The 27,764-nt window shown below is 49.4% G+C and overlaps 2 protein-coding genes across 2 annotated transcripts; one reads left to right on the forward strand and one right to left on the reverse strand.

Annotated features, from left to right (window-relative positions):
• Nucleotides 1-14,720: 14,720 nt before the first annotated feature.
• On the forward strand, nt 14,721-21,176 carry LOC119102036 (protein FAM177A1). Its single transcript, XM_037225411.1, has 5 exons — nt 14,721-14,827; nt 17,524-17,610; nt 18,085-18,237; nt 18,901-19,065; nt 20,236-21,176. The coding sequence occupies exons 1-5, from the start codon at nt 14,792-14,794 to the stop codon at nt 20,467-20,469; spliced, it is 675 nt and encodes a 224-aa protein (XP_037081306.1). The 5' UTR covers nt 14,721-14,791; the 3' UTR covers nt 20,470-21,176.
• Nucleotides 21,177-21,662: 486 nt separating this feature from the next.
• LOC119102035 (DNA-directed RNA polymerase III subunit RPC6-like) lies at nt 21,663-24,378 on the reverse strand. The gene is made up of 3 exons (XM_037225410.1): nt 24,370-24,378; nt 22,088-22,264; nt 21,663-21,750 (listed from the first exon to the last, which is right to left on the reverse strand). The coding sequence occupies exons 1-3, from the start codon at nt 24,376-24,378 to the stop codon at nt 21,676-21,678; spliced, it is 261 nt and encodes an 86-aa protein (XP_037081305.1). The 3' UTR covers nt 21,663-21,675.
• Nucleotides 24,379-27,764: the final 3,386 nt, after the last annotated feature.

Consider the following 27,764-nt stretch of genomic DNA (forward strand, 5'->3'; position numbering starts at 1 on the left):
GCATGGCCTACGTCCAGGTAAGACAACCAGAAGGTACCGCCTGGGAGCATCGGAAATAATCGACAGCAGCACAGTAACGTCATTGATAAGCATATGAACATGGTGTTCGCTACGAGCGCCAGGTGGAGCATGGGCAACTGCAATTCGTAGTAAACCCTTCTGTGTTGCCTATAAATGCACATACTCTGTTGAATACACTGATAAATATGCCCTGTCCATAAATATACTCTGGAGTATTTACATGTAGCCTATTCCAGAGATTTCACCATGAATATTTTGACATCGTGGAAATAAGTTCGCATTACGCTAATGCCTGTCAAAGACAAAATACGGACACCATCAGCATTTCTTCTAAATGGTCTTGATACCGAAAGCAAGAGGTTTCAAGGAAACATGCTAATTCATTAACGATGCACTGATAGCGTCGAAACAACATGCGTTATCCAAATGTCACATACACTCGCGTTTTTCTGCAGGTGCTGACTGCGTGTGCGCTGATGGCCGCTACTTGCGGAGCTCCCAGCGCCCCTCTGGCCTACGGCCACGGTTACGCCTCTGGTTACGCCGCCGCCCCTATCGCCTACGCCGCCCCGGCTCCTGTCAACGTGGTCGTCGGCCACGCGCCCGTCGCCAAGTCGGTGGAGGTGGTCGACTACGTCAACCCGCACCCCAAGTACGACTTCAACTACGGCGTGTCGGACGCCTACACCGGCGACCACAAGTCTCAAGTGGAGAGCCGCGACGGTGACCGGGTGCAGGGCCAGTACCGGCTGGTCGACCCCGACGGCACCGAGCGCGTCGTCACCTACACGGCCGACGACTACAACGGCTTCAACGCCGTCGTCGAGAAGCGCCCCCTGGGATACGCCGCTGCCACGACCGTCCTACGCCACCCCTGCTGTTGCCCACGGCTACGCCGCCGCCCCTGCCCGTTGCCCATGGCTACGCCGCCGCCCCTGTCGTTGCCGTGACCACGGCAGTGCACGCCAAGCCCGCGGCCGTTTCACGACAGTCGGTGGCCAAGGCTGAGGGTCCCTATCCGCCCATATTCAGGGAGAACGTGCAAGCGGTCCCTGCCGTGGCCAAGGCTGCCCTTGACGTGCATGCCGCTCCTGCCGCTCATGCGCTGCGCTCCCACTCTCGTCCCTACTAGGTGGTCGTCATGTTTCCCGTTCATTATAAGTACAGCGCCTGTCCAAAGACCTGTGGAATGGAATGGTGAAATGAGCAGACCTGTGATAAAATGTCTTTCTAGTCCCGTTTTTTTGAGAGTAATGGGCTTTTTGGACGTGTCTGCATCAACACTTACGTGCAGAATGAACCATGCAAGAATGACAGAGGCGATATAATCTGGGTACAGGAGACCCGGGGGGATTTGACGAGTGGCAACTGGCTCCAGCTGCAAGGTACTTGAACAGTGGAAAGTGGATTTTCAAACCTGGACCACTGAGCGCCAGGTGCCTACATCACAAAGCTGATTGCAATTACATACATATACGAACTATACATGCAATACATTCCTACACTAGGGGGCATCCACGCAAAAAAAACTGTTGGTTACGAGCAGCCTTCAAAGACCATGGGGCGTTAGTGGGACAGCAAGACAAGATGCACGGCTTCAAACACAGACAGCTACACTTTTCCTCCACATGTTGTTGAAACCAAGCACAGTGTTACACGCGTTTTTGAGCAAAAAGAAATTCAACTTTGAAATTTTGTGCGTACATTTCCAAGCAGTTTGATCTAACGTGAATTGCTTGCAAAATGTCAGAACCAATAAAGATGGCTTTCTCTATGTGAATAGCACAGTAAACGTAGAATTAGCTAACTGTCAACAAGGCTGTACAATGCAGGAAACTGGGCACAGATCCCCTGTCACCCGACGCGGTAATGACCCTCGACCCACACCATTCGACGGAGGAGACTGAGCAATAGCACAGCCGGAAGCATAAGCAGACGTCGTGCCTGCGGTCACGAGCGCTGGAGCGCAAATCATCGCATGGCTTCATTTGGTGCCATCTCCAAGGCTTGCCGTCCGATTCCAGGAGTTCGCACACGTAAAGACGTGTGGGCTAATGTATGACGTGGGCGTATCTGTCATGAATCGCTAACCAGGCGATCCCAACGCTGCGCAATGCATAGCGCTACCGAAAATCGGCCGATAAGAGGATGATCTAATCCGTTTCATACATCGTTCAGAATATAAGCTGTTTGAGCCAAAGGCGAGCAAGGTTGTGCAATGGCAACCACACAGGCGTTCAGCATAGGCCGACATCCACCTAAAATAAGGGCGCTTTTCGAATAACATTGGGCCAGCGTTACTCAGCCGCGAATTATTTTAAATTCACCGACTTCTCCCAATGCCGTGAATAGCGCGTATACACTACATTAATGAGACTATTGGTGCCAAACTCTCGCAAAAAGGCAGACATTGCAATCATCAGCGAGGTAAATGAGTAAATTGTGGTCAGGTATGTTAGTAAGAACCCCGGTAAAGCGACATGCAATCTTTTAAACGATAATACTGTTCCCCAAACCAAAAATGCAAGCATTTAAAGAAATCCGACCCGCCCCTGGATTTGGTGCGCACAGCCTTCGAATTACCAGTCCGGCATCCATGCGCTGCGCTATGCTGTCCGGCGCTGCTGAAGCCGGATTCAGCAAATCGGGCTATAGGTTATCGAAGTAAATGGTTGTACTTAAAAAAACACAAGATTTTGTCCCCTAAGCAAAGGATGCAAACAGATGATACAGTGATGTTTCTATGGCGCTAAGATCATGTAAATTGGCCAAGTAGAATGAAATATATGGTACCGAACCGCTACTAGCCCGGCCGCTGCTCACGGATTCGCCGCCGCCCCTGCCGTTGCCGTGACTACGGCTGTCCACGCCAAGCCCGTCGCAGTCTCGCACACAGTCGGTGGTCAAGGCTGAGGGTCCCAATGTGCCCATCGTCAGGGAGGACCGTGCACACGGCCCCTGTCGTGGCCAAGATGGCTCCGGCCGTGCACGCCTCTCCTGCCGTGCGCACCGTGCACGCCGCTCTCTGCCGTCCACGCCGTGCACGGCTATTCCCGGTATCATTAGGTGGCTTTGATGTTTTTTCCAACATGCGATCTAAAACGCTTTGTCTAAACATAAGCGGGGGCAGCATGATAAAATGTGCGGAGATGTGCTTAACTTCCTTTTGTCGCGTATGTAAGTGGCACCGTTTTTGGAGGTGTTGCCATCCTCCATCTGCCTTCAGATACAAAACACTGGAATGCAGAATACAACTTTACGGCTTTTCATGATGACGAGGCCATTTAATTGAATGCATTTTGCCACTTCTCACTTCATCTTTTCAGTTCAAACTTTCACAAATAAATATTTATTTCTCCGATATTAAAAAAAAAATTAAGCAAGATCATTTGGTACCACCTGCGTGCGTACGGTATGAAACGACTGATGTTATGCGCAAAGTGGAGAGGTGAAAGACAGTGAAATTCTACGGCTGACAAATTAGCCTGCTGACCACCAGCGACGAAGAAGCACCAACGGAACTGGGGCAACAATTATCGCTCGAGCGACCCGGTCGCCACGCCACGCTTTTGACGGGCTTTTGTTTGAAACCAATCAGAAGTTTCATGTACTTTTCGGCAATAAACAAGTTCCTTTTGTGACGTCATGGTACAGTATAGTATCAGCGTATTCGCGCACAAGCGACTCCATGCGGCGCGGTTTACTGGCACTCCTTCATTCGATTACCGAGGTAAAGGTAAAAACTGTCATTTGCAAAAAGCTATGCAACACATGACACTGTGCCCAGGTCTCGATGGTCCAGCGTGGTAATGATCCCCGACAAACACTACTTCATAGAAGAGAGGATGGACAGGTGCACTAGTGAGAGTGTGGGCCGAAGTGCGTAGGCAGTCATGAGTGTTCGAGCGCAAATCATGGACTCGAGGAAAATTAATAGAGCATGCCCTATTAACGCTGGAAAACTTCAGACTTACACGAACGTGTGTGAAAATGGCGTTAACCTTGGCAGTCGGCAGCACAAAACTGCGGCGCCGTACTCCAAACTTTCCGAAACTATTCCGGGAAAACCCAAGGGTGCATCTGAGGCCCCTCATGGGGTGATTTTAAACTCTGATGTCAGATCTTGGCAGCAAGTACAGGTAAATTCGTGATGTCCACTGCATGTTATGGATGAATGTGCTTTCTAGACCTCACTTGGCAAGCGCTGTCGACGCATAGCAACGCCTAGTAATCGACAGCTAAGCGGACAAAAACATCATTTTTAAAGACCGTTTTCAACTTAAGCCGCGCAAGTCCAAGCTCAGCAAGATCACGGCCTGTCAGCTACACAGACGTTAAGCAAAGGCCGTTGTATCCATGACAGCGTTTTTTATTAAAGAGATTCGTCAGTCATTGAACGCATAAATCACTACAAACTTGCCAACACCTTCCAATGACATAACCAGGATTGGACAGGGTCATACAGTGTGGACTTCGTAATCGCTGCCTCCTCTCACTTTTATCGATAACGATCAATTTATGGTCTGGTTTGTCGTCAACCGCCAAATTGTGATAATACCCTACGTGCAATACTGAGTGGCGCTGTCCTCATCGACACACGGAAAGCAACTATAATCAGTTCTGAACACAATGTAGCGGACATCATAAGGATAAAAGCGAATCAGGTATCCAGCAGCGTGTTTTGTATAGCAGCGCGCGAACGTTGCAAAAGCGGGCCTCTTAGCTTGCTAAACGTTCATGAAAGACGGACAGTTCAGCTGCATTGAATGCAGCTTTTGTGCACCCTTTATACGACCTGCCGTTACTGAAGCCTGCTGTTTACTAAAAATAACAGTAAAACGCCCAAACGTCACATGTTTAACACATTCAAAGACCCCTCAGTAGCCGGAGAGTAACCGGGTATTTGTTGGTATCCCAATGGGACTTCTTACACAAATGCGTGGAAGGACAGGTGGTGAACGCAACCTCGACCATGGTCGTATACAATAGCAATCGCCGATCTTAAACACCAACTACCACCACAACATTTCCATGCTACAGTAGAACGTAACGAACCGGCCACCTGCAAGCAATGCGGCTTGCATTATCGTTTCCTTTCTGCGTTGTGTGTAACCTGCCAGGTGCAAGGCTTCAGTCCACTGCATATTCGCTGTCCCAAATGTCCCCCGATTGTCTAGCGACGGATAAAGCAAGGAGGTATGTCATGCCATAGGCCGGCTACCGTTTTCTCCTCATGCCGATTCAAAAGATCACCAGTACAATGTGTGTAACGCCCGGACATGGCCGGGCGTCGTATTTGTTTGGCCCCTGGCTGGACCTTTATCGTCGCTCCTGCACAACCCGCGTGACAGACAGCCCATACGACATATATGACAATCCGCATGGCAGTTTCATGTGTGTATAAGGTGTAAACATACAGTAACTAATAGCTTTCATCATAAACTTATTAGCCTACAACAGTGGCCATGGCAGGTCATGCAAAATAAATCGCAGACATTGATCTCCGAACATGTTCCAGTAGACTGAAAATCGCCAAATCGCTCAGCATTAAATGCCTATGAATCTCGAACTCGCGTTTACATTGGCTTAGATAAAGGCATAGGTGGCTATAGTTTGAAGGCAGCCTCAGTGGAAGCATTCCCCGTTACACAATTTGCGTCAGCGATCATTTGATTACTTGAAAAAACTGTGGGTACTATGCGTCGCTGAATACAAAAACACCTTTTAACCAAAATCGGCACAAGACAATTTCGAGTATGAAAGCATGACTCTATGGATACCTTCCAGCACTGCTTACTCGCAGCGACGCTGACAAATTGTGCTGAGCCAACACGCCTCCCACCAAAACGCGAGATGGCTGTGAGCATTCTTACCGAGAGAGGAAACCCGCAGTCCTCGTGCGTTTGCGCGCGAAAATCAATTTCGTTACAGACTAGTGAGTGAAATCATGCAAGTGATTCGAAATCTCTCCTGCTTGTGTCGCAGTGGTCGATATTACGTGTGTTTCGTAACTATTAGCACGTATCAGCCTCGAGCCAGGTTGGGTAACCTACGCTTCAATGGATAAGGTCTTGCCGCTCGCAGGTGCCATGGCCGCGGACACTTGATGCTAACGCGATCTTTTCTCACATTATCGGAGCATGAGGTGGACACAGGCAGACACAGCGTCACCGAAATGGTGCAATGACTATCAGTACGCCGTTCAACAGTTTTGTGCTGACTCAAGCATAGTGCGGTTTAAAACGGCTGTTGACCAAAGCCTCAGGATTTCCTCACAGCTCCCCAAAGATATTAAAGTCCATGACCACATTGCAGTGGTCAATCCCGGCAGCGACACCCAAGGCTAGGGTTGAGCGAGCAGTATTATAACGCGTCTCTCGACGGCCAAACGGCAGTACAGCTCTGTCCCTTACACAGTCAACATGGCCTACGTCAGGGTAAGATAATCAATTGTTGCTCCTGGCCTGAGTGCAACGGAAATAAATGACTGAGGAACAGTGCCATAACTGACAGGCGCTTGATGGGGCACGCGTAATTTTGCAGCTCGAAGTGTACGCTTCTGGATCGCCCAATATCCTCCGTTTCACAAAACGACATGCCGTATCCAAATGCCGCATTCATGCGTGTCCCTCTGCAGGTGCTGACCGCGTGTGCGTTGGTGGCCGCTACTTGCGGAGCTCCCAGCACACCTCTGGCCTACGGCCACGGTTACGCCTCTGGATACGCCGCCGCCCCTATCGCCTACGCCGCTCCGGCTCCTGTCGACGTGGTCGTCGGCCACGCGCCCGTCGCCAAGTCGGTGGAGGTGGTCGACTACGTCAACCCACCACCCCAAGTACGACTTCAACTACGGCGTGTCGGACGCCTACACTGGCGACCACAAGTCTCAAGTGGAGAGCCGCGACGGTGACCGGGTGCAGGGCAGTACCGGCTGGTCGATCCCCGACGGCACCGAGCGCGTCGTCACCTACACGGCCGACGACTACAACGGCTTCAACGCCGTCGTCGAGAAGCGCCCTCTGGGATACGCCGCCGCCCCGGCCGTGCACGCCGCCCCGGCTGTTGCCCACGGCTACGCCGCCGCCCCGGCCTATGCTCATGGCTATACCGCCGCCCCGGCCGTATGCCCCATGGCTACGCCGCCGCCCCGGCCTACGCTCATGGCTATGCCGCCGCGCCCGGCCTTCGCCCGCGGCTACGCTCACAGCTACGCTGCCGCCCCCGCCTACGCCCATGGCTACGCCCACGGTTACATCGCCGCCCCGGCTGTTGGCCACGGCTACTCTCACGGCTACGCTGCCGCCCCTGCCGTTGCCGTGACTACGGCTGTCCACGCCAAGCCCGTCGCCGTCTCGCACCAGTCGGTGACCAAGGCTGAGGGTCCCGATGTGCCCATCGTCAGGGAGACCGTGCACACAGCCCCTGTCGTGGCCAGGGTCGCCCCGGTCGTGCACGCCGCTCCTGCCGTCCCACACAGTGCGTGCCGCTCCTGCCGTGCCTGTAGCACGCGCCTACCTCCATCATTATTAGCTGTCGTCCAAGATTTCTTCTATGGTATGTAAAATTATTATCCTGGAGATCTTAGCGGGGTGAAACTGTGAAGCATACAGAGTTGCGTCTCTTCGATCCTTCGAAAACTTCTCTCGAATCCCGTGGTCGTGAGCAACGGATGGCTTCTGGAAAGGCTTACATTGGCATTTCGGTGCCAAAATACAAAATGTTGCAATCGCAAAGAACAGCCTGATCTATCTGACAGTGCAATATGACTAGATCAAATAAAATCGAGCATTCGACAAAAGGCATTGCACAAAACTAACAGCTAAGTATTTAAATGCGCATGATGACCTCACCATGGCGCAAATGTTGACATACGCGAAAGTCTAAATCTCTGAAGAATACAAACGGCACGGGTTACCGCGGCAACAAACTGCTAAATGCAGACGGGTTCTGATGGCCGAGGGCATTCCGCTTGGATGGTGATCATGTTTTGGACTCAGACGATTCAGGCCGACACGAGCGCCTTGCTTTTGACGCGCTTATATGCCTGCAGCCGTGGATTGGAGCCCCCCCCCCCCCCCATAGCCTCCAGCAGAAGGCTATTCATTTTTTAGGCCTAGCGATGCACTATTTGTGGTGACATGTAAATCCATGGACGTGGCTTACAAGCCGCATTGCAAGATGAAAGAAATGCAACCATCATCCGAGTAACATGAGACACAGAACTTAGTTGCCAACACGCTGCACTCACGGGGTCAAGAATGGTCCTGAGCTCGATGACCAGGTGTCGCAATGCTACGTGACCAATGCCGTTTGACGGAGGCGAGAGCGGACCAACCATCCAGTCGAGACTGTGGGTCGATGTAAGTGGTAGGCCAGGAGACCATGGGTCGATGTGAGCGGAGGGCCAGAAGACTGTGGGTCGGTGTGAGCGGTGGGCCAGGAGACTATGGGTCGATTTGAGCGGAGGGCCAGGAGACTATGGGTCGATGTGAGCAGAGGGCCAGGAGACTATGGGTCGATGTGAGCGGTGGGCCAGGAGACCATGGGTCGATGTGAGCGGTGGACCAGGAGATTATGGGTCGATGTGAGCGGTGGGCCAAGAGACTATAGGTCGATGTGAGCGGAGGGCCATGAGACTATGGGTCGATTTGAGCGGAGGGCCAGGAGACTATGGGTCGGTGCGAGCGGTGGGCCAGGAGACTACGAGTCGATGTGAGCGGAGGGCCAGGGGACTATAGGTCGATGTGAGCGGAGGGCCAGGAGACTACGGGTCGATGTGAGCGGTGGGTCAGGAGACTATGGGTCGATGTGAGCGGTGGGCCAGGAGGATTATGGGTCGATGTGAGCGGTGGGCCAGGAGACTATGGGTCGATATGAGCGGTGGGCCAGGAGATATGGGTCGATGTGAGCGGCGGGCCAGGAGACTATACGGTCAAGTGGAGCGGAGGGCCAGGAGACTATGGGTCGATTTGAGCGGAGGGCCGGGAGACTATGGGTCGATGCGAGCGGGGGCCAGGAGACTACGGGTCGATGTGAGCGGAGGGCCAGGAGACTATGGGTCGATGTGAGCGGAGGGCCAGGAGACTACGGGTCGATGTCAGCGGTGGGTCAGGAGACTATGGGTCGATGTGAGCGGTGGGCCGAGAGACTATGGGCCGATGTGAGCGGTGGGCCAGGAGACTACGGGTCGATGTGAGCGGAGAGCCAGGAGACTATGGGTCGATGTGAGCGGAGGGCCAGGCATCCGGGGACCCGTCCATACACATCTGCTATCCCTGAGCTTATTTTGTAGCTACTGATATGAGATCTTGGTAATCGGATCAAATAACAACGTGAGACCACTCAGGACATGACAATACAAGTAAATGAGCTCATTTTCATGTTAATTATTATGCTTTAGACACCTGAAGCATGCTAAAATGAGCCGCGAGCTTTCGGCCTCAAGCCACCTACGGCTTGGTGTAGATAGCCTGAGGGTGAACGCTGTTCATTTTGATTGTTTCATGTGTCTAAAACCTAATTATTGACATGCAGATGGTCACATCTGTTCTAATTACAATGCCAGCAATCATGCTTAAGACCCTCCGCATGCTAAACAAAATTATCTCAGGCTACTAATTCAGTTTCGCAGTATTCGCCATGAGTTGAATATATTTTAATCTTGCGATTCTTCAACTGCTAAAATCGCGGGCCTGAATCCTAAAATCAGTTCTAAAAATCCTTAAAGACATCATTTAAACATGCAGTTAAATGGGTTCACATTCCCTCAAGGTAAGCAATGGGAGGCGTATATTTTGGTTTTGCACCAAGCGTTGCTCACTGTTTTTACCTTTCATTATGACGTATCAGATCAAAATTTTCATGAAACAATTCAAATCTGTTCGATTTCAAATTCGCGTATACATCCCCCTACACTAGGATTCCGACAACAAAGCGCTGCAAATCCTCAGCTCCAGAAACCGCTTGTGTATTGCATGCTAACGTTGCGTCCACAAATCACAGCGATCTCAATGTTGTCCGTGGCACAGCAAAGACAGTAAGAAAGGAAGTCGACATGGGTCACCTTTATATCATCACCGCAAAGTCTAGTTCGCTCCAGCCTTAACCGAAATAAAAAAAAACGGCAACTGCTCAACACATTTTGGCCTCCTCTCATTACCCTCACAACAGTCAGCAACAACGTGGATCATCCAAAACTCATCGGCTCCGTCTGCTGTAACGCCCTTGATACATCCCATTGTCAGCCGACTACCAAGCAGAGTGACTTGCAAATGAAAGCGGGACGCTTTGTTACTTATCCACGTTGACTGTTAAACCCTCATGAAAGACATCGATTACAACAAATAAGTAAGAACCATTTGTATGGATGCTGGAACGCACCAAGCTTCATCTGACACAATTTGGCGTCATGTGCACACGTGCATGGTGACATTGACACTTGTAATCGCTTCACTTGACCCACGCCGCACGTACGTGTCACTCGCATAATTCTAGCATCAAGACCCCGTGCTGTCTGTGACGCTCTCAGCGCGGTTATACCTTCACAACCACTAATGGTACCTCTCAGATGCATTCAGCAAGAGGTCACCCATTTTTGCGAAGTTGAACGGTGCGATCTCTATGACGATCTGTGCGAGCTGATCTAATATCATTTGGAGTACTGTAAAAGTGTTAAAATACCAGTTGTACAAATACTAGCTGCTCAATCAGATGCTGTGCTTCTGCAAAGATGCAATGTTATTACAATTTATTCACCCCACCCACCCCGGCACCTATTAGCCTCGGGCACACAGAGCACTCGGAATGTCAAAAAGCTGAAGAACACAGGTCGTAAACAGATCCAGATCTTGGCGAGCAGGTGCCACACTAAAATGATATATTTTGACGGGGCAGAGAATGAATAAACCTGCTGACCAACTTGTGGGCCCACGTGCGCGCACCGTCACGCGTTTTTACGCCCAAAGTGCTAATCTGACGTTTTCGGGTGTTTTATGGAATGATGTCAGATCGTGACAGCCACAGTACGTCCAGACGCGGCGCCGGCAGTACGGTTCAAACGAATGGACTGTTTGCTCATGATTAGTCTCTTTTGCATACGGGAAATTACGTTCGAACTTAAATTTTGGGGTCAATTTGACGTCTAAGGTTTCGAAATTTACACGGGATGCAATTATCGTTTTATGACACATGCTGGCCGCCGGGGCATCAATTCTCTTTTCGCATGCACGTTTTATAAATTCGGTTGACGGTGCACTTAGCAGGTGAAATATCAAGGTACAATACATTTTGTAATGCCCCGTTTAATGGATCTAAACCGCACGTTTCGCGAAATGAATGGATGCCAGCCCGACATCGAGAAGTGCACGCTGTGCTTAATCCGTTCTTCTGATGCAGCTAGTCCTAGCTGATGCACAGGAGAACGCAGCTAGGGGATAAGCTTCACCTCTGACTGGGACTTTTGATCTACTGTGCTCACTAAGCGTAGAACGGCAGTGGCCTAGGACAACTTTTGGGGGTGGACGTGAAGACGTTACCCGCAGGCTAGAAACGAAAACTAATCGCAGACATAATTAAAAGCAACATATAACGCAGCTCGTGAGTATATCACAAAAACGGAGGTTGAGGCCAACCTACGACAGCGTCCTATGATGATAGTGGTTATCATTTGGGGGCCTAGTAATGACAACGATGCGTAGCTTAACCGTACAAAAGCACAACTACATCAGAAACGAAAAGTTGTGAATGTCATATTATAACATTATTTCGGGGTCAATATCCTAGCTGAAGCCGTTCTGTACCTGTACATATTGAAAGAACGTTAAAGGGGGCAGGTACCTGTCGACCTACGCAGTGCAAGGTCATCGAATCAATAAAATAATCTTTTAATAAAATCACGGATGCACGAATCACGATCACGAGAGCAAAATGTGTGACATCCGGGAATGCTCTGCAGCACTGTGAACCCAAGCAGGCCAGCCAATATGGCCTGCTGGAGTAGACCACATCAAGAGAAAGCACACTTACCTGGTCATAGGGATGCTTCAGGAGAATTTCGGAGCACTTGTCTGCGCAGCGTTCGAACTCCCTTCGCCGGAAGCAGCTGATGGCTTCAAACAATGGGTCCATGTCGCACTACGATCAGACGCGCCCTGAACGCTGGGTTCGGTGGTCAGCTGTAAAGATTTCGGTCTATATGACAGTGGTTCAAAACGGGATCATCATCGTGCAGGGATCTATTACACTCGTTTTATCATTTGTTGTTGACCGTGTGGGTCGATGGGAACCGAATGTTGCACCACGCCTGCTTGACACTGTCGTCGCACATGACGTTTGGTGTACCTAGTTTACAAAGGAATTCGTTGTAAAGTATAATTTTGTTCGGCCGTAAGCTTTGCTGCTAACTGAACATTCACCATGAAAGGTGACACTCCTTATACGACTCCAGTGGTATTTATTTTCAGCTTGCCTGTCCATCTATCATTTACCAGCAGAAAGGCGGAAGTTTCACGGAAAGGTCTTCACGGTGGCTCTCTCAGTTCAAAATTCCACCAAACCTGGACCAGTCCAGACCAGGACATTTAATCACTTCCTGCCAGGGCACATTCTGTCCGCCCCCATTCCTTTGGGCTCGTCGCTCCTATAGCGTTCGCAGCGGTGCCACGGAATTTTGAGGTTTTTACGAAATTATTTTTCACTTTTTAACATTTTTAATTAATTTTTACGAAATTAGTGCACACGTATTGAGTTAAAACATTGCAAACAATTCGGAACGCCTCCCCTCCCATGCACTGGAAGCTCGTCATGAAGCGGGAAGGCCAAATCATGTCTGGTAGTGCCCGGTACCCGCCCTCCAATACACTAACCCTGTTAATAAAGGTCAGTTACCGCCAGAAGCAAATTCCAATATGCAGACCAATTAACCATATTTAAATTGCTACGACTTCAGCTTTATGAGAGCTTCGATGTATTTCAGTCAGCCACGTCAAAGAGGCTCTTTTTTACTCCTTTGGTTTCATACAGGCAACCAGTTAATTGTCTACAGCCACAAGAAAAGGATAATCATCAAAGTTACGCCTCCGGGTGTTCGGGCAATGCCGACAGCAATCAGTGCTGGATCGGCCTTCTGTTTGGGTTCACGCTCTTCCTGAACACAAGGGAGTATTGTTTGTGCGTCTGTCTTTAGTGTGATCCAAAACTTCCACATCAAATCGTGTGCCCTCGTGTTCCGTCCACTATGCTCCGAGCAATCACGCAAAGGGATGCAAAGACACTCCAAGCCTAGAAATGCGAAGTCCATTGATATATTTATTTTCTAATCGTCGATGATAATGACTAACGACTTAATTGTAGTTCACATTGCAAGCTGGCTGTCGTTATTTCTGAGATTTTCGTCCTGACCAGTGAGGGCGATCCCTCTCCCGTTTGAGAAAAGGAGGGGAGGGGGGGGGGGTACGCCCCTCCCCTTCGGCGATATCCATAGCGTTATGTATGGAACGTAGATGTAGTCGCCCCCCAGAAAGCTGAGGAAACAATGCCAATCTCGAAGTACATGCTCTCCATGTATCGTCATTGGGTTAATATTTAGCATTGCGAAGAGATGGGGGACATTGCACTGAGCCCTTTCTCTTTGTTGCCACTCCCATGGTATAGAGACTTGCGAGTGATGTACACAGTAAGGCGGTAGAAGAACCCTTTGTGTACAAGTCGGTCTAATTGAAAAACAGCAATAAAACAATATCACAGACAGAAGAGTGGAAAAAACGGGGAGAACAGGACTTAACAAGATGCTTCATGGTTAAGACTCTGCACGCCGAAAAAGCGAAACGAAGATGAGTTTACGAAGAAACAATGCAAAGGAATGTAATGCGTGCAGTCGCGTATACCTTAAAACTGCTGCACATGTATTATTCACGCACTACGCAAAGTGCAATACGAAAAAATATGTGCAAAATCTAACTTCGGTACGAAAAAACGTGACACGAAGCAAAGCATATGACAAGAAGCGTGATTCGAAAGGTTACGCAGGCTTACGAACACAACATTTCGTGTCTGATAATTTGCGATGCGAGCTTAGGCACGCCGAACGACGACGTGACAAACGACGCATGAGCTTTGCGTGCGAAGGAATGCGTTGCGAGTGAATGACAAAAAAATGCGATACACGGTTTTGTCTGGTCACGGGGAAGGCGGCGTGCAACCTATCGGAATCAACACCGTATGTGACAGCAGATACAAACGTCTCGCTATTGATGCCTGGCTCACCGGTCACAGATTTGTTCCCCGGCACTCGCCCGCACGCCCAACTCCATCCACTTTTCTACCAAGTAAATAATGAACAATTCGCACCAAAACACCCAGAAATGTATCGCTATGGTAAGGTCTGTTGTGATGTTCCGATCAGTTACCATAGTTACCATCCAGAAGTTTTGTTGTGCATTTCTTTGGAATGCACAACTTAGCATGAAAGTGGCATGATTAGCATGTTGGCTAAAAAATAAATAAATTCTAGAATTCAATCTCAGACCTGAATTATAGGCTACTCTGTCCGATGTTGACTTAAATAACAGAAAAGTTAGCCGTTTTGAATACTAAGTTCAACGTTACCCACCATGTTTGCCTCAAAGTCCAGCACAGCGCAACAATAGCTAGCAAAACACGAGTTACCATATGATTTAATTGTGGCGTATAACAGCAAAGGCGCGAGTGGGAAAGCATCTGTATTGCGTCTGGACTAATCTGATATCATCTGGGTAGAAGCTACATTTCAAGAATGGCCACAGATCCGGAAGATGTGGATTTGGAGATGGTGCGTTGTACCCGTGTATCTACGATCTTAAATATTCGATCCAATCTTAAAGGAGTGTGTACCTCAACTATCGATTAATCAAGCAAAGGCTTCGTGCTTAATTCTTATTTCAGTGATAGCTGTGTTATTGTAATTGTTGTTGGCATAGAGAATGGTGAAATTGCTGCCTAAGCCAGATTTTTCTAAATGAGCTTATCCTTGAGATTCATTGTTAAATTTTATGTAGGTTTCTCATGCATGGAAAATTTGTTCAGCTTGTATGTGCTACACATAATTTCAAATTTTTTGAAGTATTTAACAAATACTTTCATGCATATATCACAGTGCAGTTGGTGACAATGTAGTTGGTTAAATGGTGACAAAAGGTGTTCAAGTGTCCTCAAACATGCTCAAAGCATATTTGAGGTGAAAGCTGGCCTGTTCTTTAGACTAAAAACATGTTTAATATGTCTAAACAAGTATGGCATAGCAGCAGCATTCTGTCAATGAGGTTAGTGCATACTGTGAACTTGGGTCTTGAGTTGGGCACATGGTTGTGAATAATTACAGAGCATAGTAAGCCAATGTTTCAATGAATGATATCATAAAGTAATTACATCTCAAAATACCATCTTCTAAAATTTTCAGTAGCAATTGTTTCAAAATTCAGCATCAATTAGCTTTGCCTTAGATTGTTGCATGCATGCTCCAGGTTCAGCTCATCAATATGATAGTATTCAGAGAGCAGGATAGATTTTTTGCAGGCTGGCTTAGGTCTAGCAATGAAAAAGGCCATTCACATTGAATAATACTTGTTTGTTTGCATTTCATAATTGCCAGTCTTTATTACTATTTTTGTCAATTCTGAGCCAGACTGTAATCAAAACCTTACATTGAGCATGTCTGGAGTAGAGTAGCAGTTCTGGTATTAATTTCATCACACCCACAGCATGAATTCCAGAGCTGCAAGTTCATTGCATGACACTGCCAATTCACAACCAAACTGAGCCAATTTTTTAAAGAATTGTCATATTTGTCAGGTAATTTTAGCAAAGAATATCCCCACACCCTATAAAATCAGGCAATAATTTAGAAATTCAGGGCAATTTGACCTGACCTATGTTTGGTTCATGCATGCTTCAGGCTAAGCACACTGATCCCAAGAAAGGTTTAGCATAGTGGATGTTTTTCCAGACTGGATTCTTCACATATAATTCAGATGAAACATCTCTGCAACTCAGCTGATGTTAAAGGGCCAGATACTTTGCCCCTCCATTGGGGTTATGGGCTCATATGCTAGAATCACCCAAGAGTATGAGCCTGGGCAGCATATAAAAGGGGCATACTAAATTTGAATCATTTTTTAAAAAAGTGTGAGTGGAACATATATTTTCTGATCAGGTTGTGACTATTTTGATAATTGTCTCTGAGATAAGCAATGGCTAGTGAGGTTGCTGATTCCTGTCATCCATTCAAATAAGTTAGGAAGGAAGAATAGTTCAGTGAATGGACTGGTAGGTATGTACAAAGTCACACTGAGTAGTTTGGCATCCACCAATAAGTTTGTTTAAATTATAAAATCATCATCTCTATTTGCTTTCCTAAGAGCTGTGGGTTTTTTATCCATATTCAAGCCTGGTTAGATAAGTAGCACTTTGTTTTGGCTGTCAGTTGACAGTAGATGTTGGTGCACCAGAGAATGTTGATTATTGTCATAACCAAGTCTGTCAATCTTTATGATTGCACTTTAGTTTTTCCACTTCACTTGAATACTGTAATTGAGGCCTATCAGCACTGTTGAAAAATATTAACTTGTGCTGTTTTGTTGACTTCTGGGTGGACCTCTGTAGCATGTTGTGGAGCCTCTGAAAATATTAGGTAAGTAAGGGACATGATTTGGACTTATTTCTTTCCATCAAATGCTACAGGGTAAACATGAAATGCTGCTTGGAGTTCAGGGAGGGATAATGGCACATTACCCCATCCTAATCTGCGGCTTTTTCAAGGGGATTGGTTTCTCAGTTTCAATTTAAGTACTGCATGGTGATAAATTCAAATATTATGCAAAGTTATCATTATGTGATGCTGATTCTATGATGGGTGATAACATAACACTAAGTAACTATGAGCACTCCACCAGGATGCACACATGATGAAAATGGAGTTTAAGTTGTAAGTGAGTGGGCAATGCAATAGCAGTTTAACACAGTGAAGTTTAAACAAATATATTGCAATGGGAAGTGAATCTAAGCAAAACTAAGTTAAATAATGTTAAAAAATGAATAAACATAATTTGTCATCAGAAAGGACAGCTTGTGATGTAATGTCTTGATGTATAATGATGTGGCAAAAGCACAGCTTAAACGAACATTTCCACAATATTACCATTTATTGTGTACTATGAAGGTAGTGCAAGGAAAATAAAATCAACTAGAAAATCATTAAATGATATGTGTGGTCAATGTAACATGAAGTAACTGGGATTGCATTATTACATAATTGTTCTATATTTGGCATCAACAGTGAGTTTTACCATGCGGAAGCTATCACCATTATGGCGTTCATTGTCCATTTACTGGGGACATTGGAAGTTACCTTTGTCTTTGGGGGATTATAGATGCATCATTTTGAAGATCGGCAATAACTGTTGTCATTGTGTGCTGTAAAATGGTCTGATAATGGTCACATAAATACCAATTAACTCCATGCTCTTCCAGTCAATTGGGCCTCAGGGAGCTGGTGATGCAAGTAATCAGCAGGAGGAGCCTTCAAGCCCATCAGCTGTGCCTACTGTGTCTGAAAAGGTAAACATATTTACTGGTGTCTTGTTCACCTCACATGTCATATTTCACATGATTGCCAATAACATTGAACCTTAACTATAGTTTTGTCTCATACAAGGTATGCATTAACAGGCATTTGGGGGAGGTCTGAGTGTCAGAACATCCATGCAACAGTAGGCTGCTGGCCCTCAGTCCTAATGCTCTTTCCAAAAAGCTTAGTCTTGCCAGCCTTGTGCTATTGATTAGCAATATTTCACCACTGTCGTTTTTATACGTAACCTGAACTGTCTATGCCAGAACTAGCAACAATACAATCTACCCTTTCAATGTTTATTACAGCTTTTCATGGTGCTCTTGTTCCATGAAATATGAAAACTTATAGGCATGGTGGCTGAGCATTTGCGAGCATGAATAGAAATGCTGGCACGTCTTTGACCGGCCTTCCGCCCCAGACTGCAGCACGCGATCAGCCAGTCCCCTGGCTCCCGTTCTCAGGTGCCCACCGACCGCGTGGACGGCAAGAAGGCGCGCGTGCCGCGGCGCGTACTTCACTTCAGCGACGGCACGATGGAGGAGTACAGCACCGACGAGGAGGACGAGCCGGACAAGCCACCGGACACGCTGACGCAGCTGCGTGCGGCGGACACGGTACGACCGCCGCCGCGCACCGGTGGACGGCTCAAGGCTGTGCTGCGGCGGCGACGGAGCGCCGGCGCGCCTGCATGCTGGGTGTTTGTGATGCGTGAACGGCTAGCGGGCTGCACAGTCAGGCGACGGCTGATGTCTGGCGGTGGTTGGGGCAGAACCTTGCGTCGTTTTGGTAGGTGAAGTTTGTCGGCAGTTTCAAAGCTTATTCACATTTGGCGCATCAGAATGGTTTATCTGCGCCGCTCATATAAGCGTTTTGACGCCAGCTCAGGCGGCGGAGATGACAGCTTTGCGATGTTGTTCTCTGCAGGGGCAAGTAATCTCGAAGGACGTGCAGGGGTGTGGGGTGCTACGTTCTGACAAAACATGCTAGTTCACACTGATTTTTTAGCATAATCTGCAGGCTTTAAGGCCTAACCTCGCACATGCGCCATGAGCGTGTTATCAGTTTCCTCGTGGTGCGTGATGTTCTTCAGCCTTGCTAATTGAACGTTTTGACCGTTAATGTACGTAATCCAACTGCACTGCAAAGTATCGCATTACGCAGCTAAGGCTCATGTCGTATCCGGCAGAAGTTCCTTTCCACTCGATCTCGTGCATTCACGCGAAAGCCCCTCCCTTCTGCCGGTGACGCCCACACCCCGCGCCCCGCCCGTCCGCCAGAAGTCGATGGGCTGGATGCCGTGGGCCTGGTACTGGTTCCGGTTCGCCGGCTACAGCACACTGAGCGGCGTGGACAGCGTGGGCGAGCGGTTGGCGTACATGCTCGGCATCACGTCGCCCAAGTACCAGTACGAGCTGGACGAGTACTACGAGATGAAGAGGAAGGTCAGCGACGCCCTAGCCAGCCGTTGGCGTGGCTCTTTGGCTATCTGGGGTCGTATAGGATGAAGTCATGTCGCGTTCTTTGGTTTGCGTTAAAAGGAGTGCTCCTACACAAAGCTAGCAGGCCAGTCTTGCCAGTTGTGTTATAATGCATTGTTTTTTTTCTGCTGACGGTGCCCTTAATTGTGTCATCTTCCCGGTTCCGTCACGTTTTCGCAGCAGCAAGGGGGGGGGGGCCGCTCGCCGATCCGATACCCATTTAGATACAGTAGTAAATCGAGAAGCGGGCGGTGTCCTTATACGTGATCCACAAGTTGGCCATTGGACATTTTCCCTGCGGCCGGTCAGGACGCCGGTTCAAGCGATGCCAAAGTGTGTACTTGTCACGTCTAAGTAGCCTTGCGCATGCGCACGGAACAAAGCTGATGCAGCTTAAAGAAAGCCATCCCTTGCTTCAAATGGGTAATGCGAGGTTATTTTGGGTCGTTTCTTGGCCTCTTATCACCTTGATATCGTATGGTCTTGCAATTGCAATGCTCATGTATAATGGTATTAACACATTTCGAAATACCTACGAGCACTAATTTTGATGGTTCTGAGGGCTTAAACTGACGTGCCCTTCCTGTTCAATGATCTTTTAAAGAAAAAAGTGAGCAGCCGCAGCGGCCCAGTACCTCAGGCATTTTCCTTCATGACAAAAAATGCAACCAAATTTCAAAGGTGTACTCTGATGCGAACTTAGCTTAAAAGAAACTGAATACGAAACCAAAGTTCCTAAAATAAAACGGAGAGCTTGACGTTTTTGCTCAGTTCTGGCAAGCGTTAAGAAACTGGCAGTTCCAGATCTGATGACGTCACGACCCAGTAAGTGTTTGCATGTTATTTAGGTCGATGCGATGGTGCGCCAATGGTGTAACGGTTAGCGGTGATAACGCTGCGCGTCTGGGAAACTAGAGATACAGAGTTCGATTCTCTGCGGTCTCGATTTCTGCAAGGACGAGAGACAGATGACGTCACATAGCCTCAGCCGGAGTGCGGCGTAAAGCCCCAATGACTGAATATATGTCTTGGATTGACTTGTTTTGTTTTGTCATCAGTGATGTTGCGTGTGACAGCCGTGCAGCGACGGATCATTGTCACAGGTCTCTAACGACGTGATCATTCCGCCGCCAGGAGGAAGAGGAGCAGCACCAGCGCGACCTCGAGTCCGCCGGCTGGACACCCGGCTCGGCGCGGACCAACTCGGTGTCCAATCAGGCGGCGTACGTGGTCCCCGCCGGCCAGTCAGAGCCGCCCACATCGCCGCCGGGCCAATCGGGCGCCGCCGCGGCGCTGGCATCCGACCAGCCGCCGGCGGACGCGGGCGTGGTTTCGGGACAGCCTGTGGCTTCCGAGACGCGGCCCTGAGCCGCCGTCGCTGCTGACACCGAGTTGCTGCCTTGTGAAGAGCACCTGTTGCGGGGTGACGCGCTTCTAGTCACCGATTTGCTTTCTGACAAGTCGCTGGCCTCGCGCGTGATGAGAGGTTTTCACGTCGACTGCCTTATGCCGTTGCAGTCACTGTGTGCGTTTGCAGTTTCTGATTCTCGTCATACGCACATGGCAGGGCGACAAAGGGCCCTACTGTGGCGGAGTCCCTCGGCTTGGTAGAAGGTACTGCGATTAGTGAAACTAGGGTAAACCAAAGGCTGGCGAGGTTCGAACTGGGAGGAGAACTGGATGCCGTTGCTGGACTATGGCGACATCAATGTATCAAGGCTAGTCCCCAAGTTGTTTGTGGCGGGCTATGATTACGCTGTTTGCCGCTCTTGTGGTGTAAACAGGCACTGAACAGCTTCGTGTCTGTTGCATGCTCTGCACAGAGTAGAATACAAGCTTGGGGTTTGGCCTGGCGGACTAGGAATAAGAGAAAATGGGTGTCATTTAGAAATTTAACGTGAAATTATGTCGAAAAGTACGCATGTGAAGTACCTGGAAACCGTATGACTGCACGGCTTACATTTGGAGTTAAGGATTGTCTGAAAGTAGTCTCATTAGCGAGGAACCAACGTACTTAAGCCCAAAGTCTCTTAAGAGAGGAATGAAATAGTTCTTTAGCATATCCCCCCCCCCCCCCGTCATGATTATGAAGTTAGATACCGTGTCGTGGTTCGCATGGCGAAGGTGGTTCGAGCCTGGTCCCATTATCAGATAGTGGCACGACTTTATTGAAATCCAGTACTATTGTATCTAACTACCATTAGCGTCTTAGCGCGGCTATGCATTTTCTGCGGGCGCTATGCGTGTTGCTTCTGGAGTTCCAAGCTTGAATCCAAATAGCGTTACATTATATTCGTTTCACGATCTGATTATGTTATGCTATGTATATTTATGCGGCGATGGATAGTGTGATCAAGATTCCAATGGCACGTGGTGGCTGCATGCAATATGCTAATAAAGCGTGACTGGCTTGTCCATTGTCCGTTGTTGACTGAAACTGGCTGAAACGCTTCTGGCAATGCTGTCGAGCAGTTACAACGCATAGTTTGATAAACGGGGGCGTACCCAGCACGACGAAAAACCGCCTGGAGGGCAATGGAGTCGCAGAACAAACCAGGTTCTCATAACGTGGCTTTATTCCAGCCATTCTTTCAGGTACATGCAGAGTTGTGGTGTCACTGACCCGACGTCTGAACACTGGTCGATGACCTGGAAAGATAAACACTGGGTAACCGCGCCGTCTGCAACCAAAGCAAAACATCTGAGAGAAAGCTCCGTAGGTTGATTAACCAAGACTGAGATGATAGTAACACTACGAACGTGGCATGTCGTGGGCATCACCCATACACAAAAACGCTTCATATCCTTGATAATGATTTGGGCTTTGGTGCGCACCGACTGCAATGGTTATACGACGCCCATGCTTGATATCCTTCGTGTTGCGGGTACACCGCTGGGAGCAAGGATAGAGAGCGCGCCGGGATGGTCCGCCGCCACACAAATACACTTCATTCACGAGGCCTCCCACTGCAGCGGCGCCTCTCACCGGACATATACCGCAGGGGGTTTTGATGAGGCCGACAGGTGGCAGCAGCGTCTGCGTGGCGCGGTACAGCTTGAGCTGGTCCTCCGAGCCGCTGCCTGCCTGCAGCCGCCGCTCCACCTTCCCATCGTAGATGAGCGTGTCGAGGATCTTCTCGATGTCTGGCACGGATAAGCTCACCTGCGCGGCGCAGGAGTGGCTGGGGTCAGGGGTATTGCCGCAGTGGGGGGGGGGGGGGAAGGCAGAGGGAAGGGCTGACCCTCCCCTCTCTGTCGGCAGGCAAGGGGGCAAGAGTATGTTTTGCCCCCCTCCCCCGACCAAAAATGGAGAGGCCCCTTTTTCGTAGCTAGAGGCATTGCAGATGCATGAACCGTATCAAATTCAGACCAGAGGCCTTTCATAACTGAGCTAGAGTAATAAATCGGGCCCATAAGACCTTTTGCTACATCAAAAACCTCATTCCCTGGGTACTGAAAGCGGTCTTCAAGGTCACCTTTATCAATAAGAAAGCCAATGCTCTAGATCACGAGGTCCGATGTTGCCTTGCAGAGGTCACTTTCCTGGCTCGGGAGGCGCCCGTTACAAACTTTAAGGCACTTCAGGTTTAGGACGCAACTTCTTCATTCAGGGGGCCCAATGTCTGAAACGGGAGGCCCCTTTCATGTGCCAGATGGCCGCGGTTCCGGATAAGGATTGGGGTAGCGAGGCCCCTTGGCTCGGTTTGAAGACCCTTTAGTGAAACGTAAGCAGCCTAGTCTAGATTAGGAGGCCCCTTTCTTGAACAGGAGGCTCTGTTTTAGGTTAAAGATGCTCTTCGCTAGATATTCGGAAGGCCCCCATTCACAACTTTTACTTGGCGGTATTTATTTACCGGGACATGTTATATGCTACGGTTTGATAAGGGGTAAATGTTTTCGGTGCCCTCCTCCCTGAATACGACATCGCATAGGAGGCCCTGTGAGGAGGCCCCATTTTGTCCAGGAGGCCCTCTGGAAAATTCTGCCCTCCCCTACTCAAAATCCGTAGCACCGCCCCTGGCTGGGGTTCATCGGGAGGGGGGGGGGGGGGCACAGCGGTTCCGTTATACGACCACGAGGGGTGTTCAGTGTCCTTTGCTTGAGGCCTCCATGTGTAATGCATGAGCAGGGCACAACAGAATTCGGACACTCGACAAGCGGGCTTCGCTGGAAATAGATGGCATCATTCCCACAAGAGTATAAACAGGCACTTTGCAGCATGCAGCGAGGTATGCTGTTCGTCTACGATGGCAGTTCATGGTAGTTCGTAAGTTCGCTGCCGTTGGTTTCATGATAAATATTTTTAGAGTACCAACCGAAGGCTTATTCGTTATATGATTGCAAATGTAGAAAGCAAACCAGCTATTTGTTATAATAGTTAAAATAGCCAACAAGCGTCAAACAAGAAGCGTCTTGTTCGGCCGGAAATTAGGTATCGTGAAAACCAATGGAGCCTATATGTCGACCGCTTTCGAGCAAAAAACGCAAATGTTTGGGTAATTATTGGTCCATTGTTGTCCGACTCGGTGCATTTACTTGGAGGCCCCAGTGAAAGAGCCATGACGTGTCTGGACCTCATATCCACCTCATATCCACTACATAACATATTTTCGCCGGGGGTGAAAGCGGACAATTTGCTTATCAAGTAATAGCATCAGGTGCACGGCTAACAATGCTTAGACACCACATCGACGAAACAAGGCCGGTCCTATTCCAGTTGCAGACAATTCGAAGCAGCAGCGATGGCTTCGCTTTCGGCGTCGACACGGCCATTACCAATCTAGAGAAAGAAAGACCGAAGAACCACTCTGTTGGAGGGCAGGATCCCTGGCTGTTTCGTTTTCGACACGTCGGTTTTAAATGTTGCTTAATCTTGCATGCAAAATGGACCGGCTGCATCAATCAAGGCATCGCATTGCATGAAACATCAATTGTTGCCGACGGAGCATCTACTATAAACAATAATCATGTTCACCAAAGTTGGTGGATTTCCCCAATGATGAACACCTCCGCTGATTACCCGGCACAGGCCGCCGCTGTTTTAGCAGCCAAAATGGGGTACCGCTTATAGCCTTGCCCATTTGATAAGACCATGAAAATCATCTAATTCCCTTCAACCATCATTGGAAGCAACGGCCTAGAAGCAAACACCTATGACGTTCGACACGCTAGCTGCACGTTAAAAATAATGCTCATCACAAAGTGCGGCACGTACGGCCGATAGCAAACAACGATGTCAGAGTATGCACAATACATGCCTATTCATACGTTCGACATATCCACTGTATGTGAGATCTTCGGATCAGAAGAGGCGAGTTCGTGCAAACCGCATGGACCGTAAAAAATCAGCCCCAACAACACAGCTTTCACGAGGGCGTTGTGAGACTGGTTGTGAGGAACTAGGGCAGGCGGGAAGCAAGGCCGCTGTGCGCAGTTCCCCACGAGATTAACTTAGCTATAGCGTTGTCTTCGTGACGGAAAGGCGCAGCATGTGAACACACCTTAATCCTTCATTATTCCGCTAATCTGCATCAGATCTGCGCGTTCAGCAAGTTTTCTGTGTCGAAAGCAGATGTGGTGTCCTCAGATGTCGTACTTTCTCTTATTTTCACTGTACTTCGCAAACTTAGTGGCAGGTAATATGAAAGAAGCTGGCATTCATGAAAATGAAGATAAAACTCACGTAATTCAATTCCATTCAAACCCGGATGCATACCTGGGATGGCGGGTAAGTTGGCAAAGACAAGTGACGCATCACTTATGACTAAAAGGAAACACGTCTCCATCCCAGGACGGCGCTGCCTGCTCATAATGCAGAACATGGGGCATTTTAGGTGCATCATTTGAATGCGTCGCTACAGCCGTCACATTAGATTTGCATCTTTGCATGGGACGCGTCACCATCACACATAACCTCCCCGGTGACACCTCTCCTACATGCAGCCATAGGGCATATGTCTAACGGCCCCCTTCCCCTTTGATGGTACCGCCGCTGTCGGTAGGCTTTTATGCGTCATATGCACAGTGAATAAAAAGGGTTTGCAAAGACACCGTTCGTGGGATTATTTTGCAGCACAAAACTGTCGAAAGAAAAACACAATTTTAACAGGCTGTTAATGCCCAACATGAAGGCCGCAACGGATCACATAAAGTCAGCATCTTCATCTCTAGCAGGATCTCAATCTGCACTTCGTCATCGATAGGGCATAAACCACGGTGTTGGGAACTGCCAATTACTTTGAATGATAAATGTGTCATCGATGCAACATGTTACAACACTGCTTCTGCCTCCAACCGTGCACACTTCAATAACATGTGTTCACTTCTTCTCGCAAGCAAAAGTTTTCTCCCCCCCCCCCCTTATATCTGGTTCGTCAGCCAGTAGGTAACGTGCGTGGTACCAGACGCTGAAAATCGATGACAATGCCCAGCAGCGCTGCACTGCGTGAATCTTTCCTCGGGTGAAACAGACATTTTTCTTTCATGCACAAACAAAGCGCTTAATAACGAACCCCACGGTTTTGCTACTCCCAGTCATAAAAGTCCTCGCCTAGCAGGAGCGCAACCACTTCGATATCATTGAACGCACATCCAACAGCTTGACACAAGTTCTGCTCCAGTCGGTGTTCAGAATAAAAGCATGGCGCAATGCCACCTGAAGGCAAAGTACCGAATGCCGCCCGTGGTTCAGATGCAATGAACCACCAACAATTCCATCCTGCAAAACAGTGACGCTGCCATACGTGTCCATTGCATTTCTTCTCGGAATTTAGATTAGAGGGAAATGATACGATCAGCGGAACCCTTGCTGATGCTGCAGACATATGACGACGACTCGATCTGGTTCACCCTGAACTGCATGAAGCTGAGCGCCGAGAAATACTGCGGCTTCGGTCTCACCAAACCGGGCCTTTCCGCCGGCAAGACGAAGAACATGTTCAACTCGGACATCTACACGGCCCACGGCGACACAGTCGACGACAGGTGCGGCGAAACTAACGGCCGCAGACGCAGCGGCGGGCTGGACCAATGCGGCAGATCGGTGTGTCGAGGCAGATGTAACGGTGTTTGCATTGCAGTCCCGGTCGCCATCGGGTGAGGGCGGCAGATGCATGTGTTTGCTTCATCGTATGTTTACGTGCTATTCAGAACTTTTGTTTTTCAATGCTGTGAATGGATCATTCATCACGTCAGCACCCAAAAATAAAATCTGAAGACATGTAGAAATATCTTCCTCGATCACTCACGTTTCAAGAACCGCAATATTTGGCATCTATCGGCTATCAAAGTTGGCGTATCAGCCCAAAAAGCCCGTTGCCACCCATAACGTCAATGCGTACGCAGACCGCCGCAAAAATTGCCTGATGACAAGCGCTGAGCACCGTCCGCTCCACTGGGCCGACTGCGCCACCGCAACCCGCGCCGACAGGTTCGGCGACTCCATCACCAACAAGCGCTGAGCATCGTCCGCCCCACTGGCCGACTGGGCCACCGCAACCCGCGCCGACAGGTTCGGCGACTCCATCACCAACAAGCGCTGAGCACCGTCCGCTCCACTGGGCCGACTGCGCCACCGCAACCCGCGCCGACAGGTTCGGCGACTCCATCACCAACAAGCCGCGGAAGGACAGCAAGACGAGCATCGTCTGCGACCACTGCGGCCTGCACGACGACGGCGAGATCCACGCCACCTTCTACCGCAACCTGACCACGGGCGACGACAGGACGTCGCTATCACCAACCAGACGTACCGCATCATCTGGGCCATCGGGCCGCTCAAGGACGGCGACATCGACTATCACACCCTGCGGCCGCAGAAGGACTACCAGTACCGGTGAGCGGACGCACGGCTCGTGGTGAGGTCAGACTGGGCTGCGACCACGGAAGGACTACCAGTACCGGTGAGCGGACGCACGGCTCGTGGTGAGGTCAGGCTGGGCTGCGACCACGGAAGGACTACCAGTACCGGTGAGCGGACGCACTGCTCGTGGTGAGGTCAAGCTGGGTGCGACCACGGGAACTCCTACGAATGCTGTGCTGAGTGCACGACGATCAGTGAAAATGCTGAACCGGCTGACAGGCTTGGCATTTTCACTGATCTCCGATACGGATAAAAGTGAAGACAAGTCACGAATTCAAAACCCCGCGCAGCATCCATGCGACTGAAGTCCACCACTGGTGATAACGGTGATGGGACGCAAAATCCGCCTGCCGGCTTCCTAGACACACAATTTTGGATTGCTTCTTTGGATAGCAATGTTGCAGGGCGCATGAGCCCAGAACATCGCGTTCCGAGTGTACAGTCAGGCATGAGAACGGCACAGTAGAACGCAACATCTGTCGAAACAGCCGGCGTCATCAGCCAACGCGTGAACAACGAGTGTCTTGGTTCGAACAGCTCGCGACCCACTTCATGCACATCGCCTGACCGCCGCCGGCCTCATTCCAGATATGCCAACTTCCTGGAGCCGGACCTGACCGTGGTGCCCGAGTTCAAAGACAACATCAAATCGGAGGCAGCGCGCACCGTGCAACCGTGCTCGTGGCGGCCCTGGCCGGGGCTCTGCTCACGCTCGCGCTGCTCTAACGGCGGGTGCGCGAGCCTCGCCGCCCGGCGGGGAGGCTGCCGGCGGGAAGCGCGGGCGGGAGGCTGCCGCGGGAGG

Source organism: Pollicipes pollicipes, unplaced genomic scaffold (genome assembly GCF_011947565.3).
Source record: "Pollicipes pollicipes isolate AB1234 unplaced genomic scaffold, Ppol_2.1 Scaffold_5383;HRSCAF=6364_pilon_pilon_pilon, whole genome shotgun sequence".
Taxonomy (NCBI): Eukaryota; Metazoa; Arthropoda; class Thecostraca; order Pollicipedomorpha; family Pollicipedidae; genus Pollicipes; species Pollicipes pollicipes.